At 35.4% G+C, this 14712-nt stretch overlaps 1 protein-coding gene across 2 annotated transcripts in view; it reads left to right on the top strand.

Moving 5' to 3' along the window:
• Positions 1 to 14712, top strand: part of LOC148657318 (voltage-dependent L-type calcium channel subunit beta-2-like) — a 168580-nt gene that overhangs the window by 2837 nt on the left and 151031 nt on the right. For both annotated transcript variants that reach the window (XM_088643414.1, XM_088643407.1), the window contains exon 2: positions 1360 to 1452. In XM_088643414.1, the coding sequence (XP_088499540.1) occupies positions 1360 to 1452 (93 nt within the window). The remainder of the gene's footprint in view (positions 1 to 1359; positions 1453 to 14712) is intronic.

Below are 14712 nucleotides of genomic sequence, written 5' to 3'. Positions count from 1 at the left end.
AATTAACTAATCTCTTAGTCTCCCTCTGGAATAGATACCTATGAAGCCAGGTAATTTTCCATTCAATATTATACAAAGATGTTCATCTTGTCAGATTGAGAGAAAATAGAGAGCTACAGTATGATTACAGATCATTCGTTCATTTATTTATGACTTCGGAATACCATAGGATCTAGGTCTTTGTAAAAGCACGTTTTAATTGCATATTACGTATCTTGGTCTTTCATTATTGTTAAATCATTATGGCCCTTGATGTCTATATACAGTACCAGTATACAAAAATCTTCATGTCCTGTTTCTGTCTCAGAAGAATGGTATTTCAGTTTTATTTTTAATACCAAAGTCCTAAGGGAGTCTGTAAAAGAGGACTGATTTGTATGTAACAGTGTTTTGCTGTTGCCATGGGTGACCTGCCTGAACAAGTGTAGTTTCATTTGAACAGTAATTCCATTTAGATTTCATTGGTAAAATGTATAGTACTTTTACTATTTAATGTAGTTTCAAATCTACTTTTAAAGGGTAGATAATAAATGAACAGTGACAATACTATCACCATCCTGCTATTCAGTATTTGTTCTGTTGTGTATTTCTGTACTTTTGCCTGGGAGTCGCATCATATAAATCTACACTTCTCCACCTTTTTCATATGTCAGTTGGATCTAAATGGTATATACAGAATTTGTTGCCTTATCATGCATATAATCACATATAGGGCAGGCTTATAACAATTATTCACCTATCATAATAATCGCTTGTATAAAGAAGTGATATAAATATACATTTCTTCTTACTTACCAAAATTAAAAAAAATACAGATTAAGTTTAAGTAATTCATGGTTGTATTGTAGGATTCTGTAAAAATGTCTTTCAAACAACAGTCTAAAACAAGTGGTGTACATTTATTAAAGCATTAAAGTAGGACGAATGACTAAATTCATAATTGAAATTATCCAAAATGTATTTTAAATCCATCCATCCAATTCCTACCTATTTTATCCAATACAGGGTTGTGGGGGAGCCAAACCCTATCCTGGCAAGCAATGGGCAAATGTTTTCCAGAAGCCAGTTTACAGTACCTACTATTATCTGTTTGGTCAGCTGGAGGAAACCAGAGCATCCTGCAAACATTTGGGTGACATGTGGAGAACATGCAAACTCCACACAGATGCCAGGTCTGCAGTTGACCATTGCGTCACCATGATACAACGGTATTTTAAATATAAATTATGCAAAATAAAAGATGGTAGCTCATCTTAACAGGAAGGGAATTTAAAATGATGAAATAACAGCATACTACTACCATAGGAATGGCTTTTATGATTTCTGTAGATTGAACCGTTTTCTTTTTATGTTTTTAAGCCCCATGGCAAAGGTGCACGGAGAAAAGGGAGATTGAAAGGATCTGATGGAAGTACTTCTTCGGATACCACTTCCAACAGTTTTGTCCGCCAGGTAAGCCGGAGTCTTTTGAATAAAACTTCATGGAAGAAAATTAGTGTACTTTGCATTTATATAGTTTAATAAAGGCGGTTTCCACATTTTTTATGTTAACATATGAATTCATACTCAGAGTGTACTTGCAGTGCCCTCCAAATTATTGGGACAGTGAAGTTCAAACTGGGATTTCACAATACATTTTTTTATAATTTCTAATGAAAAATATTGTTACTGATAAGTCCAACTCCTTAGTATCTTATTTGCCAATATGAGTCAATTCAGTTCTAACCTCATAGGTCAGTTGAAAGGTATTGATAATGTTGAACCTCTGTTATGAAGTAGGGAAGGCATCTGGACAGTTGAGCAGTCTCTTGTTAATCAGGTGTTTGTTGTTAGGCAATTCATAAAGAGTCCATAGCTGAAAGACAAAATGAAAACAAAAGAACTATGTTAAAGAAAAGCAAGCAATTTTGATGCTGAAAGAAAATAAAAACTTGGTACAGAAATGGGGCATTCCAAAAACAAGTTAACCATGAAAAACAACCACAGTTGGTGATATAAAAATTACCATAGCTTGTCAGTATAAGCATCAACAACTTCCAGATTGTAGGGGTGAAGGTATCAATGTATCATAGTTTAGAGATCACTGAGACAGAAAAATTACAAAGGGAACACTACAAGATGTAAGCCCCTCATCAATACCAAGAACAGAAAAGGGAGATACAAAAATGAGCCAGGCAAGTTAAGAAGCAAAGTGTTTTGGACAGGGGAGATTAAGATAAACCTTTACCAAAGTGATAGATGTGTTAAAATGAGGAAGAAGAAAGGAACTGACAAGTATGTCACATAATGTGTGAAGCATGGCTTTTGTATGTATGGCTGCCTCTGGAACAGACTCACTTATATTTGTGGCTGATATCGCTAGTGGTGTCAGCAGCAGAATGAACACTGAAGATTATAAAAACATTTTGTCCTCTTATGAAGAAAAAAATGCTTCCATACTTATTGGATGGTACTTTACCATGCAGCATAACAGTGACACAAAACTTTAGCATTATTGTGAAAATCAGAATCTAATTTAAAAATAGTCATAAAGTGTGTGATTATGTGCATAAAATGATCTTATGCCCCTGGGGCTGTATTGTATTGTCAAATTTCTGGGAGATATTTTAGGATGAAGCACTGAATTTCTCAAATAAATAAGTTGTTGCTTAAAGTTTTTTGATGGAGTAAGGGGCTTATATCCACTTAATCTAAGTTGCATATCTAATTGTAGTATATAAAGAGATCTTTTGAAACTAGTTTGCTTTTATTTAATTATACAAGTAGAAATAAGAAACATGCTCTGTTTTTAATATCAGTCAGAGACGTTTTATATATGAATGCAAGATGGTACATTTGGGATAGATACAGTAATACAGCAAAACACTTGCACAGGAAGAGGCATATAGTATTACCAGTGATGGTTCTGCATTATGCCTGTGTCCTGTGGTGCATGTGATATGTCCAAGTGGAAGAATTTTCAAGAACCCTGTAAGATTTCTTATACCACATGAGGGTGTTTCTATATTGAGACTTCTGTAGTTCCAGCTAAGAATGTCCAGTATAAACAAGTTCTCGTACTTTCACACAAACCATTTATTTTACGTTTCGAGAAGTAATAAGAGTTTGTGCACTATTGCCCGAAAATAAACAAAGCTAAAGTGAAGTAAACATGGCCTAATCTTTAGTTATTTATAAATCAATGCTTAAACAGGAAACTTTTGACAATGAATTGTATTGGCATATAGTTTTAGAAATTATTATAAGGTTTCAATAGCACGTTTCTTTCACTAAGACACAAATTGAAATTGGTTTAGTTAATTCTTTGTACTACTATGAATAAACAAACTTTAAATGCAGTTTGTAACCTTGGGTATAAATAATAATGGCTGTATTAAATACGTCATTATAGTATGACGTGTATGAACCTATTGATAACACTTACTGTATTACTGTAAATGACAAGTCTCGTTGGTAAGATGTCTGACATTAAATGTACAGTTTAAAGTTGTTCTTTTCAACCACTACATAGCTCAAGGTTATTTTACACAGAGTAGAAAGGAATAGTTGCAGGCATCTGTTAAATTTTGTTAATATAATTTAACTTCTTTGTCCAATCTTTAATAAATCTTAAAGGATATTTAGTTTTGTTTTTGCTCCAGGAATGGAAAACAGCATTTAGCCAGTTTAGATATTGGTGTTTAAACACCTTGGCAAAATGCTTTATTCATATAAGTAAAGCATGTTACGACATTCATATACAGAAATATGGCTCTTAACATGTAGTTTTTCCACTGTTGAACCACAAATGAGACAATGACCACCAGACAGTGGTTGAAAGAACCCGTCTAAAATGGGGAACCTAATATTAATCAGGTTCTAGCTGAGCATTTTTCCCGAGCATTACAGCAGTTGTTACCCTCAGCCAGGATGAGAAGAAACACTTGGTGATTCCAAACTGCACAAGGAAAAAAAAAACACTGTTAAAATGGTAAAACCCTTGAAACTACCAAATAACTAACCAATTCGAAGCACGTTTACTAGTATTTGTGTACCTTGACGAGAATTCTACTTGGATTTTACTAGCCAAAAGGAATTCAGATATTGCTCTAGAATATTTTTATATTTTACAAATTCCTTTTTAGGAGAACATTAAGCCATTTTGTAAAAGGAAAGTAGACTGCTGATAATCTGATATACTGATAATACTGATTATAAACTTAAAAGGATTAGACTGTCAACTCCGCAACATAGAGTATGATTTTGTCAGATGTTGGAACAAGAACAAAACAAGTTTTTAAGTGGTCTGCTCGGTTAACCGCAAACAGGCATTGAAAAATTAATGAATAAATATGGGACTCCTAAATGGCCTAAATCCTAATCGACCCATAAAGGCACTTACTCAGAATGCAGGTGGAGCTCCATGGCCTGGACATCATCGGTGTGACTTACTGGGTGCTTACAGGCTTACAATCAACAGTAAGGGACACACTGTCTAAATATGCTTGTTCTTTTCCTTCAATATCTATTTCCTTCAGTTGAATCCATAAGCCAAGTTGTAAACAATAAATTGTTCCAAAATGGATGAAAAATTGGTGATTTCCAATTTAATGTAAAAAACAAGAGCTGCCTTATTTGGTAGTATAGTGTGTTTTGTTTCTTAGGACATCTATAAATGGATATTGGTCTCTAATGTGTATGTACAGTAGTGCTTGAAAAATCTGGAATGCTCAATTTAATTTTTCGCAAAGTAAAGTAGTGATGAAATAACATTTTGTCAGTGAAAAATTACAATATAAACACCACTTTTACAGTGAAAGGCAGATACTGTATATGTGTAATGCACATTGTATACTGTAATTACTGTATAATATTGTAATGCTGGAGGCTGTGGTGGTTAGGGATGGTGCCTCATACAATGGCTCTTGGATCTTTGGTTGAATTTTGGCCTGATAAAACTGTTTTCACTGTACATATTGAAGTGGAAGAAAAAACATGTTTTGTAGTTTGTATTATTTACAGCATTAATTGCCTTTTCTTCACTTGTCATGATCTTGACAAAAGTTTGGGCCATGCAGATGTGTGTGATCTTTTCTTTTCAGAGCTTTTCCCCTGGAGGGCAAATAACCCCCCCGGGGATGAATAAAGTATTTTGAATTAAATTGAAATAGCAATATTTCTCAAGTTTACTGGAATGTAGATAAATGTTTACTCTTATAGCAGCCTCCATGAAGTTGGTCCCATACAAATTGCACAAACCATGAAACCCACTGTATTCATTAGTAATCCATTAGTGCCAGTTTGTGCCATTGAAAATAGCTTCAGAGCTGCTTTCAACCTCACGGTATACAGTAGCACCTTATTATTTGGGGTGTGACTACACACAGCACTCCTACAACATCACAATAGAACTGAACCGGACTCATTTGTTAGTGCCCCATTAGTGCAGGTTTGTAAAGGTTTAAAATAGCATCCATGATATAAGATAAAATGCCTTATTTTTTGTTAATCACATGACTCTCTACATGAAGCACCCATTCCTCAGGACCACTACAGACTTTCCCTTGCTACTTCATGGAGCTGCCCTTGTATCAATTCCTGGGGTGGTATCTATGTGGAGTTTGCATGTTCTCCACCCATTTACTTGGATGCTACTTTCTATGGCATGAACAGACAAAAACAGAGCACTGACGAATGAGATGCAGGGTGGCTGAGTGACATAAAAAAACAAAGGTGTTATATCTTGGGAACGAAAGCAGCACAAATGCTATTTCAACTGCACAAACAGAGCACTAACAACTATAATGCCTTTCATTGCTTTCAGTGCTGCTTGTTGGAGAGAGCAACTTCATGAAGCTTATTATAGAATTTGCTTGAACTACCAAAATTATGCCCATATTATTGGAAATAAATCTTTTCTGTCTACTGTACAATGGGTTTGAATTACACTTGGGAACCCAGTTTGATGTAATGTAGATGTCAGGATAGTGGACAACAGAAATATAATGGTGAAGTATTAAGACATTGTATGTAATTTACACAAATATCAATACTATTTACTTATAGCCACATAATATAAATCTTGTATCCTTAACTATGTTCTTATTTGTTGTGATTCTTTGACACTGTGACTCACTGTGACTGCTTACATACAGTAATTACTTGACTCATTAACCTGCTTTTAAGTGTATTTTTTTTGCTGAGTTTGTATAAATGTGGAAGACTGCAATCTTCTTTGTCATAGCTGGAGTGAAGTAAACATGCTCCTTCATCCAACTTTGTGAAACACTGTAACATACAGTAGAATGTACTGTATGTCTTACAGAAATAAACTTACAAGTGATTTGAACGTGTATAATATGATACAACATTGTGTCTCTCGAGGAATAATGTCATAGTCTGAATATCCCGAGTCACTAATTTTGCCCCCCGCTAGGTTTTTATGGGGTCATTAAATCTGTTTAATGGCCCAGATTTTTTCATCTTGGAAGAAAGGAAAAATCCTTTAATTTAAAAAAAAAAGTCTCAATGAATTTTAATGAGCAAAATTTGCCATGTGTGTTGAAAAAACAGCCCTCCCCTGGCTGTGTGAATTTTTTATCATTTCTAGGACAGCTAATTATACCCGTCAATCTTAATGCAGTTGCTCCATGCTGTATTATACAGGACAAAACAGAATGCAGTTATACAGTATATAAAGTAAATCAGCTCCAGATTGCCCTGGTATATTTTCACTGCTTAGTTTTATTATACCTTGGTATTTATTATCTTGGACAATTTAGGTTTGGAAACATGCATACTGGTTAAGGGCTGGATAATGCATGATGTACCTCCACATTTGCTTTCATGTCTATAGAAATGCATTCTATCAGAAGAGTAGCACTGTGTAGCTTGAAAAACCCCTAACAAATGTCAGGGGTATTTACATACAGTAGTAGTATTTACTATGTGCTATTTATGAAAAGTACTCCCTGAACTGTCTGAACCTGTCCTCTAAATGATAACTAACTGCTACAGTTCTGAAGTTTCCTGTTGGAGCCTCTTTAAGTTCAAATAGCTGTGTACAGTACATGATGATTCACTTGTACTGCATCATTCGTCATAAAAACACAAGGTGCATTGGTAAAGGTACAGTATGTGAGTGTGCCTGCAGTGAGTGAATTAAAACCACTCACCTTATTGCAGGCCAGTTCTCTCATGAAGAAGTGTTTAAAATCCTAAAGATAAGAACTTCACATAATTTTAAAGACAAGAAAAAAAATAGTTCTACTGTTTAGCCAGCAGCCCTTAACATTTCTGATACTTTGAGTTAAGGTGAAGAAATGTCCTACAAAATGTATTGTACAGTAGGTTAATAGATTTGATGTAATGTTAGTGTACCAATACTGCAATTATCATTTAATTATCATTTTATCTGTCTTTTTTCCAGTTGTGTTAATCTCAAGAATTGGTTCATCTGTGAAATTGGTGCTAAAACATTTTTCATCAGTGAGGCTCAGGTTGCCAGAGTTCCTACTTTTGTCACCTTATGAGATGGGAGGCGTTACTTTTAGGAAAGTGTTGACACTGAATATTGCAGCGTCAGTTTGCCAAACAAGACTGTACTGCAGGAATTGAGATACAACTAATGAATGTGTGACTTCAAAAATGGATTATAGAGGAATATGCTAGTTTTATTGAAGATCTAGTACTCTGTGTTTTGTGAGAATGAACAGTTGCAAAATTTAATAAATGTAGTATCTGTGTACTTTCAGAGACTGTGTTATATACTGTAAAATATTTGCCTTTTTTTGCAGCACATACTGTACTGTATCTGGTACTACAGTGGACAGCTGATGATTCCATTGGAATTTATGAAATAATCAGCTGGACAGAGGGCAGACACCTTGCTCACCCACTAAATTAAATACTTACCCTGTAGTACTGTAGGTGACAAGATTGCAAAGTTGTGCCAGTAAAGCTGAAGCCCAAATAGTCCAAAGAGCAAAGACCTAAAGAGAGCCTGAAGCTGTTTGCTTAAAGAATGGGAGTGTAACCTAATTTTATTTTTTCCTCTCCTGTAATTTAGCCACTCACTGCCAAATTTTGAATACCCCAGAGAATTTGTATCTCAAATTTTCTATGCCTCACAACTGAAATTACGTTATCAACCCTGATAATCTGTATTGTACTTTATTTGTTGTGGAATTTGAATGTGTGGTGTGGCAAACGGTTACTGTAACTGCAAACATGAAAAGGTTTGTTTTTGTTTGTTTAGATTTGATGAATAATACACAGTTATTGCAGTGTTGGAGCCCTGATTCAATTCCAGATCTGGGGTAGTATCTCTTTGGACTTTGTATCTTCTCCCAGTGTTCATGTTGGTTTCCTCTGGGTACTCCGGTTTTCTCCTACAGTCCAAAAACATCCTGGTAAGTTAATTGGCTACACAGAAAATTGGCCCTTGTGTGAGTGCGTGTCTGCATTTGTGTCTGTCATCTCATCCAGTCTATGTCCTGCCTAGTGCCAATTGCTTGCCGGAATTGGCTCTGGCTCCCCCACGGCACTGAATTTGAAGAAGCAGTCAGTGGATAGATGTATGGAGTAATACACATTTTATACAACAACATAAACAATGACTTTTTTATGTCTTGTGTTTTAGGTACGCTGTTTCATCTTGATTTTAAATCAGAAACCAAGCGTTGAAGAACAGCATTTGAATTTTGCTGTTTTTGTAAAATGAAAATTTGAATGAAAATTATAATGAGCTATTATGTTTGACACTGTCTGCAAAGACAATCGGAGTGTATCATGATATGAAAAAGGGATGGAAGGAGAGATTTAATAACATTCATCATAGTATTTATGTAGCAATTCATTTGATGACCATCTCAGTTTCAGCATAGGTGATGTTCAGGACAAATGTAATAATTTCTTCTATAACATGCAGTTATAGAAGTTACATTTTGTTTGCAGTTATAATATGACATTATAAAGAGACATCTCTGCTTTTCTCTGATGAATACTGTTTTTAATGTAAGTGATACTTTACATACTGTAGCTTAATCTGTCAGGACTTCCCTCAAATAAAAATAAATTCTTACTGTGATAAAGTCTTTTGAGGTGTACTCTGTAAGGAAAGGTAAAGCAGGTGTGTCTGAGCAGCTGTTTTAGATGAATAAGTTGAGCTTCAAAACAGTATTAACCCTTGTGAGATTTATCGTGGTGAATCTGTATGGTGATTTTTATGACTACATTTTTATGCTCACACTATGCCTTATCCCTAAGTTACTTTGTTATAGTTTTCCATAGTTTGTATAATGCAATATTGTAATATCAGATTTCTTTATTACACTGCACTGGGCTTTTACCATGGTATTTCATAACTCTAATAAAAGATGTACACTGCAGATGGATAGAATAGTAGGACAAAGGAATACTTAATACTGTACTGAACAAGATTTCCTGACCTCCGCCTTATACAGTAAGTTGGTAGTAGTGTAGTCCTAATTTATTTTCAAAAGCATGTACTATTTACTTCTGCGTGCTGGAAGTGCAACCCAGTATAGCAGAACTACAGCAGGGCTTCAGCTTGTCCATGTGACTATGCCATAGTTTTAGCTTATGTCAGCAGCACAGGCTTAAGTGTTCACCAGCATGAGGCTGCCCACTGCATAGTATGAACAAATGTTTAAAGCTCTGCCAGGTGGATATTAGATCAGAGACTTGCCTTTCCTGAAGACTATAGATGATGCAGAACTGCAGAACTGATGGCAAAGAGCCACTTTCCCTTCTGCACAAAAGTGAAAGATATAGTGACTCGCAAATTGGCCCAAGCGTGGGTGATCAGGAGAAATGTGCAACGAGCTTCAGCAAACACAGATGTGCAAAACTTGGGCTAAAAGCAAAACAGAACAAAGCAAGTATAAGTTTGATATAGAACACAACTTTACATTTAATAGTAATATATCACAATGTCATGAATAATAATAATGGTATTTGTTTGATTTGTTTTATAAACGTCTCTATCAAGACATTCACTTTTCATGCAGAAAGTGTAAGATCTACAGTACATATGGTAAGAATACATAAAACATGCCAGTTATTTGCCTGTTACTCATGGTGGTAAGTGGCTGTTGTTCAGTTCTAGAGAGCATAATCTTAAATGAAAAGATGCTACTTATTTTTGATAAATGTTATTTTTATTGGCTTATTAGTCATCATTCCTAGATGGGGTACCTCTCTTGGGAGGATATCTTGTGACCTGGAATTTCCAGGCATACTGTAATAGTATTTTGGAATACTTCTCCTGTGAAGCTGCTGCAAGTTAATTCCCATGCCTGTGCTGAATATGCAAGGATGTTTATTAGACTTTTTAAATAATGAGTATTTTGAATTAAATATGCAAATATTACATGAATGGTTGAGTACAGTACAAGTGGGCAAAAAACAACTGGTTTAACTGGAGCAGACACTTGTAGTATAATATGTTTATGGGCAGATGTTTTATTTCAGACATCTATTGCTAAAATACTCTTGGGAGTATCTTAACCAACTTTATTTCTCTGTTCTGTTAAGAATAAAGACATGTTCCTCTTTAAAGTGCAATTTTCATACAGATGTAAGCAGAAGTTGTCTTTTTATATTTAAACTTTGCACACAAAAATAACCACACTTGGGTATTTTGTAGTTTGGTAAACAGTCGCAGGAAAACATTGGCTCTGACTTGTATGGTATTCTGTACATGCTTTATATATAACAAAATTTCAGTTTTAACGGATGGAGAACCGGACTAGATTTTGGATAACTGATTTGGCACTGAAGCATAAAATTTTAATTGCACCAGACACTTTTACACAAAAACTCATGGATATTCAGCATCATCTACAGTCCATATTCCCAGTGAGTCTTTTGCCTCTCCTAAATCTTTCCTTAGTCAACACCAATATGGGGAAAGGTTTCATCGTCTGGGAGAAAATACCTCTGACTGTCCATTATTTCTGAATTGATCTCTTTCTGTAATCTCTCCCTTCCATGGGTGTACAAGGCAGGTTCAGTGCCATTGTCTGGACAACTCCAGATACACAGAGAATTAACTGGTGAAGACAAAATTTAGCAACTCTCCAGATAACATAAGAGTCCTCACACTAAAGCCATTAGTCGTTACTTATCTCTATCCAGTGTAATGTGTTTCATTTCTTTTCCCCAAACTTATTAAAAAACGTTTGTGTTCAGGTTCCAGAGCTGTGGAAGTCTCTTCATGAGAAGATTGCTCTCACCATCTGTTTTTAAAATTGAGCTATATGATCTTAGTTTTCTGATTGACAGCTGTTATATTGATTTAATCTGTTTATGTATTTTTTACATTTTTGTGTGTATCATTTATCATTTATTTTGTTCCTTTAGTCATTTTAAGTGTCCTTTTAACTTTTTTGCCTTTCATACCACTTTACAAATAGGTTTTTTTGTGTAACTGTGTTGTTAAACTGTCATAACAACAGTTGTTAGTATCTCCATCTGCACTTTTTCAACTTACCAGCTGTGCTTAATGCTTTATTGATTTGCATGCCAGTTTTCTGTATTGTCCCCTAAAAGCAGGTTTGACCTGTAATTACTAAGCTTGTTCTAAGCAATTTTTAAGGAAATGCTTATTCCGCAAATGTGCATATGGTATACTGTATGATTCAAGATCAATGATTACAAACATCATAGCCAAGGTTCCCTAGTTGTTCACCATTCTTTTATCCTTAAGATCAGCTAAATTTTTACCAGCTGGGTGTAGAGAAATGTTTCCAAATGATTTTCAGAGACGTTTTTCCTCTTATCTTGTCTTATACTTCACGAGTAGTGCCAAGCTGTGATGCTGGTGAGAAAGACAGAGACAATGTACTCCAAAACACTTTTGTTTCTGCTGAGCATTACATAGACTGGAGTAGGACGTTAGGCTACACATGTCAAGCTGTGACAACACAACTGTAAATCCCGGTATGTTTGTGCTGCAGCAGTCCAATCTTAGTACATTTGGACCTACGTGTTGAAATGTTGTTAGCATAAACTGGTGTATTCATTTATGTTTTTTTTTATAATGACAGCATTGCACTTTTATGGCTCCACATACTCTATATAACAGCACTGTTTCATTTTTGGATGCTAAACCATTTTAAAATGATCATATTAAATTGATTATGCAGCTTTTTTGTCTTTACCTTATTTTCCTGTGCAAAGTTTAAATTAAAACCAACAATTATTCAAGATAGGAATTAATTTGATGGCCAAGTGAGCTTTATTTTTCTTTATTTCCAATAAGGTGACAATTTTGTCTAGACTTTCTCAATTGCTTTTTACCCTTAGAATAACGTTTTGTACATCCGCCTCTTAAGTTATTTAGTTCTCATACTTTTTTTTGCATAAGAGAAATGATTGCCATGACAATTTTATGTGATGATCAATAGTACAGTCTCCCACCCTTTCCTGTCTCTGTCAGAGGGATGAGGAAGAAGCGTGATCTGTTGTTGTAAGATGAGTGGGCTCTTCTTCCCTTAGGATCCAAATGTACACCTCCAGTACTGTAGCTTACAGAACTGGAGGTGTACTCTACAAATCTTGGCTTCAATTGGTTTAGCTTGGGAAGGGGCAATTAAGAGGATGGATCCACAGACCGTACTCATACTGATCATCTGGATTTAAAAATCCTCAGAGTAAAGTAGCACAGAAAGCCAAAAGGTAGACAAGGATTTATATTTATCTTAAAAATCTAAAAATCAGCTAGGAAGCTGAAAGGAGAAAATGAGAAAAAATAAATGTTTACTTACAGTGTTTTTTTAACAGATAGGTCCTGTAGTAATATAATAATAATAAACTTTATTTTATATAGCGCCTTTAAAGGTGGCTTCTCAAAGCGCTTTACAGGATGACAACAACAATAAATAAGAAGAATACACAAGATAAAACATAATTACAATATACAGAGGAGACCGTGGATGGTGGTACTAAGAAAAACAGAGGGGTGAAGAATGGAACCAGTTAAGTAAAGGCTTTTCTGAAGAAGAGGGTTTTGAGTCTGGATTTGAAGGAGTTTAGAAAAGGTGACTCTCTGATATCCTTGGGGAGAGAGTTCCAGAGCTTGGGGGCATAACAGGAGAAGGCCCTGTCACCCATAGAATTAAAAGAGTGAAGGTTGCGAGGTGGGGAGTAGGGCGATAATAGTTCAGACAGGTACTGAGGTGCCAAGCCATGCAGAGCCTTATAGGTGAACATGAGGATTTTAAAGGATTTGTAGTCTTCCAGTTATTACCAATCAAGCTGAAATGGGTTTATAATTGAGATGTCACATTGGAATTTATACTCTCAAAATATATGTAAGTTAAAATGTTCCATTATCTCAGGACACTGAAGAGCTCCACTGTCCTGATGTAATGGATTATTATACCATATTGGGAGTATATTGCACAAAATACATTAATTTTAAAAATATGAAAAAGCCAATATTATACACTTTACATTTTAGGTATACTGTACTGTATGTAACTTTCAAAGAAGGTTTGAATACTTCACTTAGTCAGCATCTGTAGTTGAACATATTTACCATTTTTCTTTCCAGTGCATGATGGAAAAAAATGGATATGAGTTAATGCAGCTTTCAAAATCTTAACCCGAGAATTACTGAAGGGATGTGAGGCTGCTGTAGCCATACAGTATGTACTGTATCAGCTTTAAACTGCCTGTTAGAACCATGAGTTTCTTACTCTTTTGGGGGTTGTGTTCTCCCTGTGGGCAAACTGCCAACACCACAATAAACAAAATTACATGTAGTAGTAATTTGTAGTGTGTCTGTAGCTTGACCACACGCCAGAATGGGCTCTTTTACAGTAACTGATGGACAGCAGAAATATTAACCTGTGTCTTTTGACAAATCCTGCAGTTGTTTTAAAGTTAATGATTACTGTAGTGGCTAGGGTTTTGTATAGGATGCTGTAGGCTGCATTCACCCACTTGGTGAAGAACATTTTCAAGCCCCCCTTGATCAGCATTTTCATCTCACAGCCCACTCTGCCTCTCTGGCAGAACTTTTGGTGGCAAAGGTTCAGCTGGCCTGCACGCTCCACTGTTGAGTCAGCGTGTTGATTGTTTTCGTGATACAAGCAATAGCTATGAATTCTTTTCCCAGCCAAGTTTTTTCTGCACTGAGTTCCTCTTTTAAATAACTTTAAATAATTTATGTAGCTTATTCCACTGAAATATTAAATATTTAAGATGAGATGTAGTTGATCTGGAGTTCTAGTTTTTAATTTGTTTTTCTAATCCTGTCTTGACATTTTATATTGCAACCAAATTAAGACAAGTCCTGAGACCATTGTTTACACAGGATTCCTAAATGGAGTGTATTTTTATAAGCTGTTAGAGATGTTGAGTGTGTATTTACTGAGAGTCATTTATCTTTATGTTAGTGTCATATTCTTGATGGCTAACCTTTTTTTTGACCATAGTCATGTGATCAAATGGACTGCATGTAGGAAAGGTTTTTTATTTTATTTTCTAGCTGCAGTTTTAGGCTTCATCCAAGTTGGTGTTGTTTGAGGTGCTCTTTCCTCTCAGCAACCTTTGCCAGCAACAATACCAGGGAAAGGGGGCACTATCTTCTCACTCTGCCTTGTTTAACAGAGCCAAGAAAGCAGTTAGAGGCTTGGGAGGAGGGGGCAAATTAAAATGCTTAGCAAGGCTGATATTTAGTGGTGCCTTTAAAAAAGCAATCTC

This window comes from Lepisosteus platostomus, chromosome 8 (genome assembly GCF_059453375.1).
Source record: "Lepisosteus platostomus isolate fLepPlt1 chromosome 8, fLepPlt1.hap1, whole genome shotgun sequence".
Taxonomy (NCBI): domain Eukaryota; kingdom Metazoa; phylum Chordata; class Actinopteri; order Semionotiformes; family Lepisosteidae; genus Lepisosteus; species Lepisosteus platostomus.
This window is presented reverse-complemented; position numbering and strand designations above follow the sequence as displayed.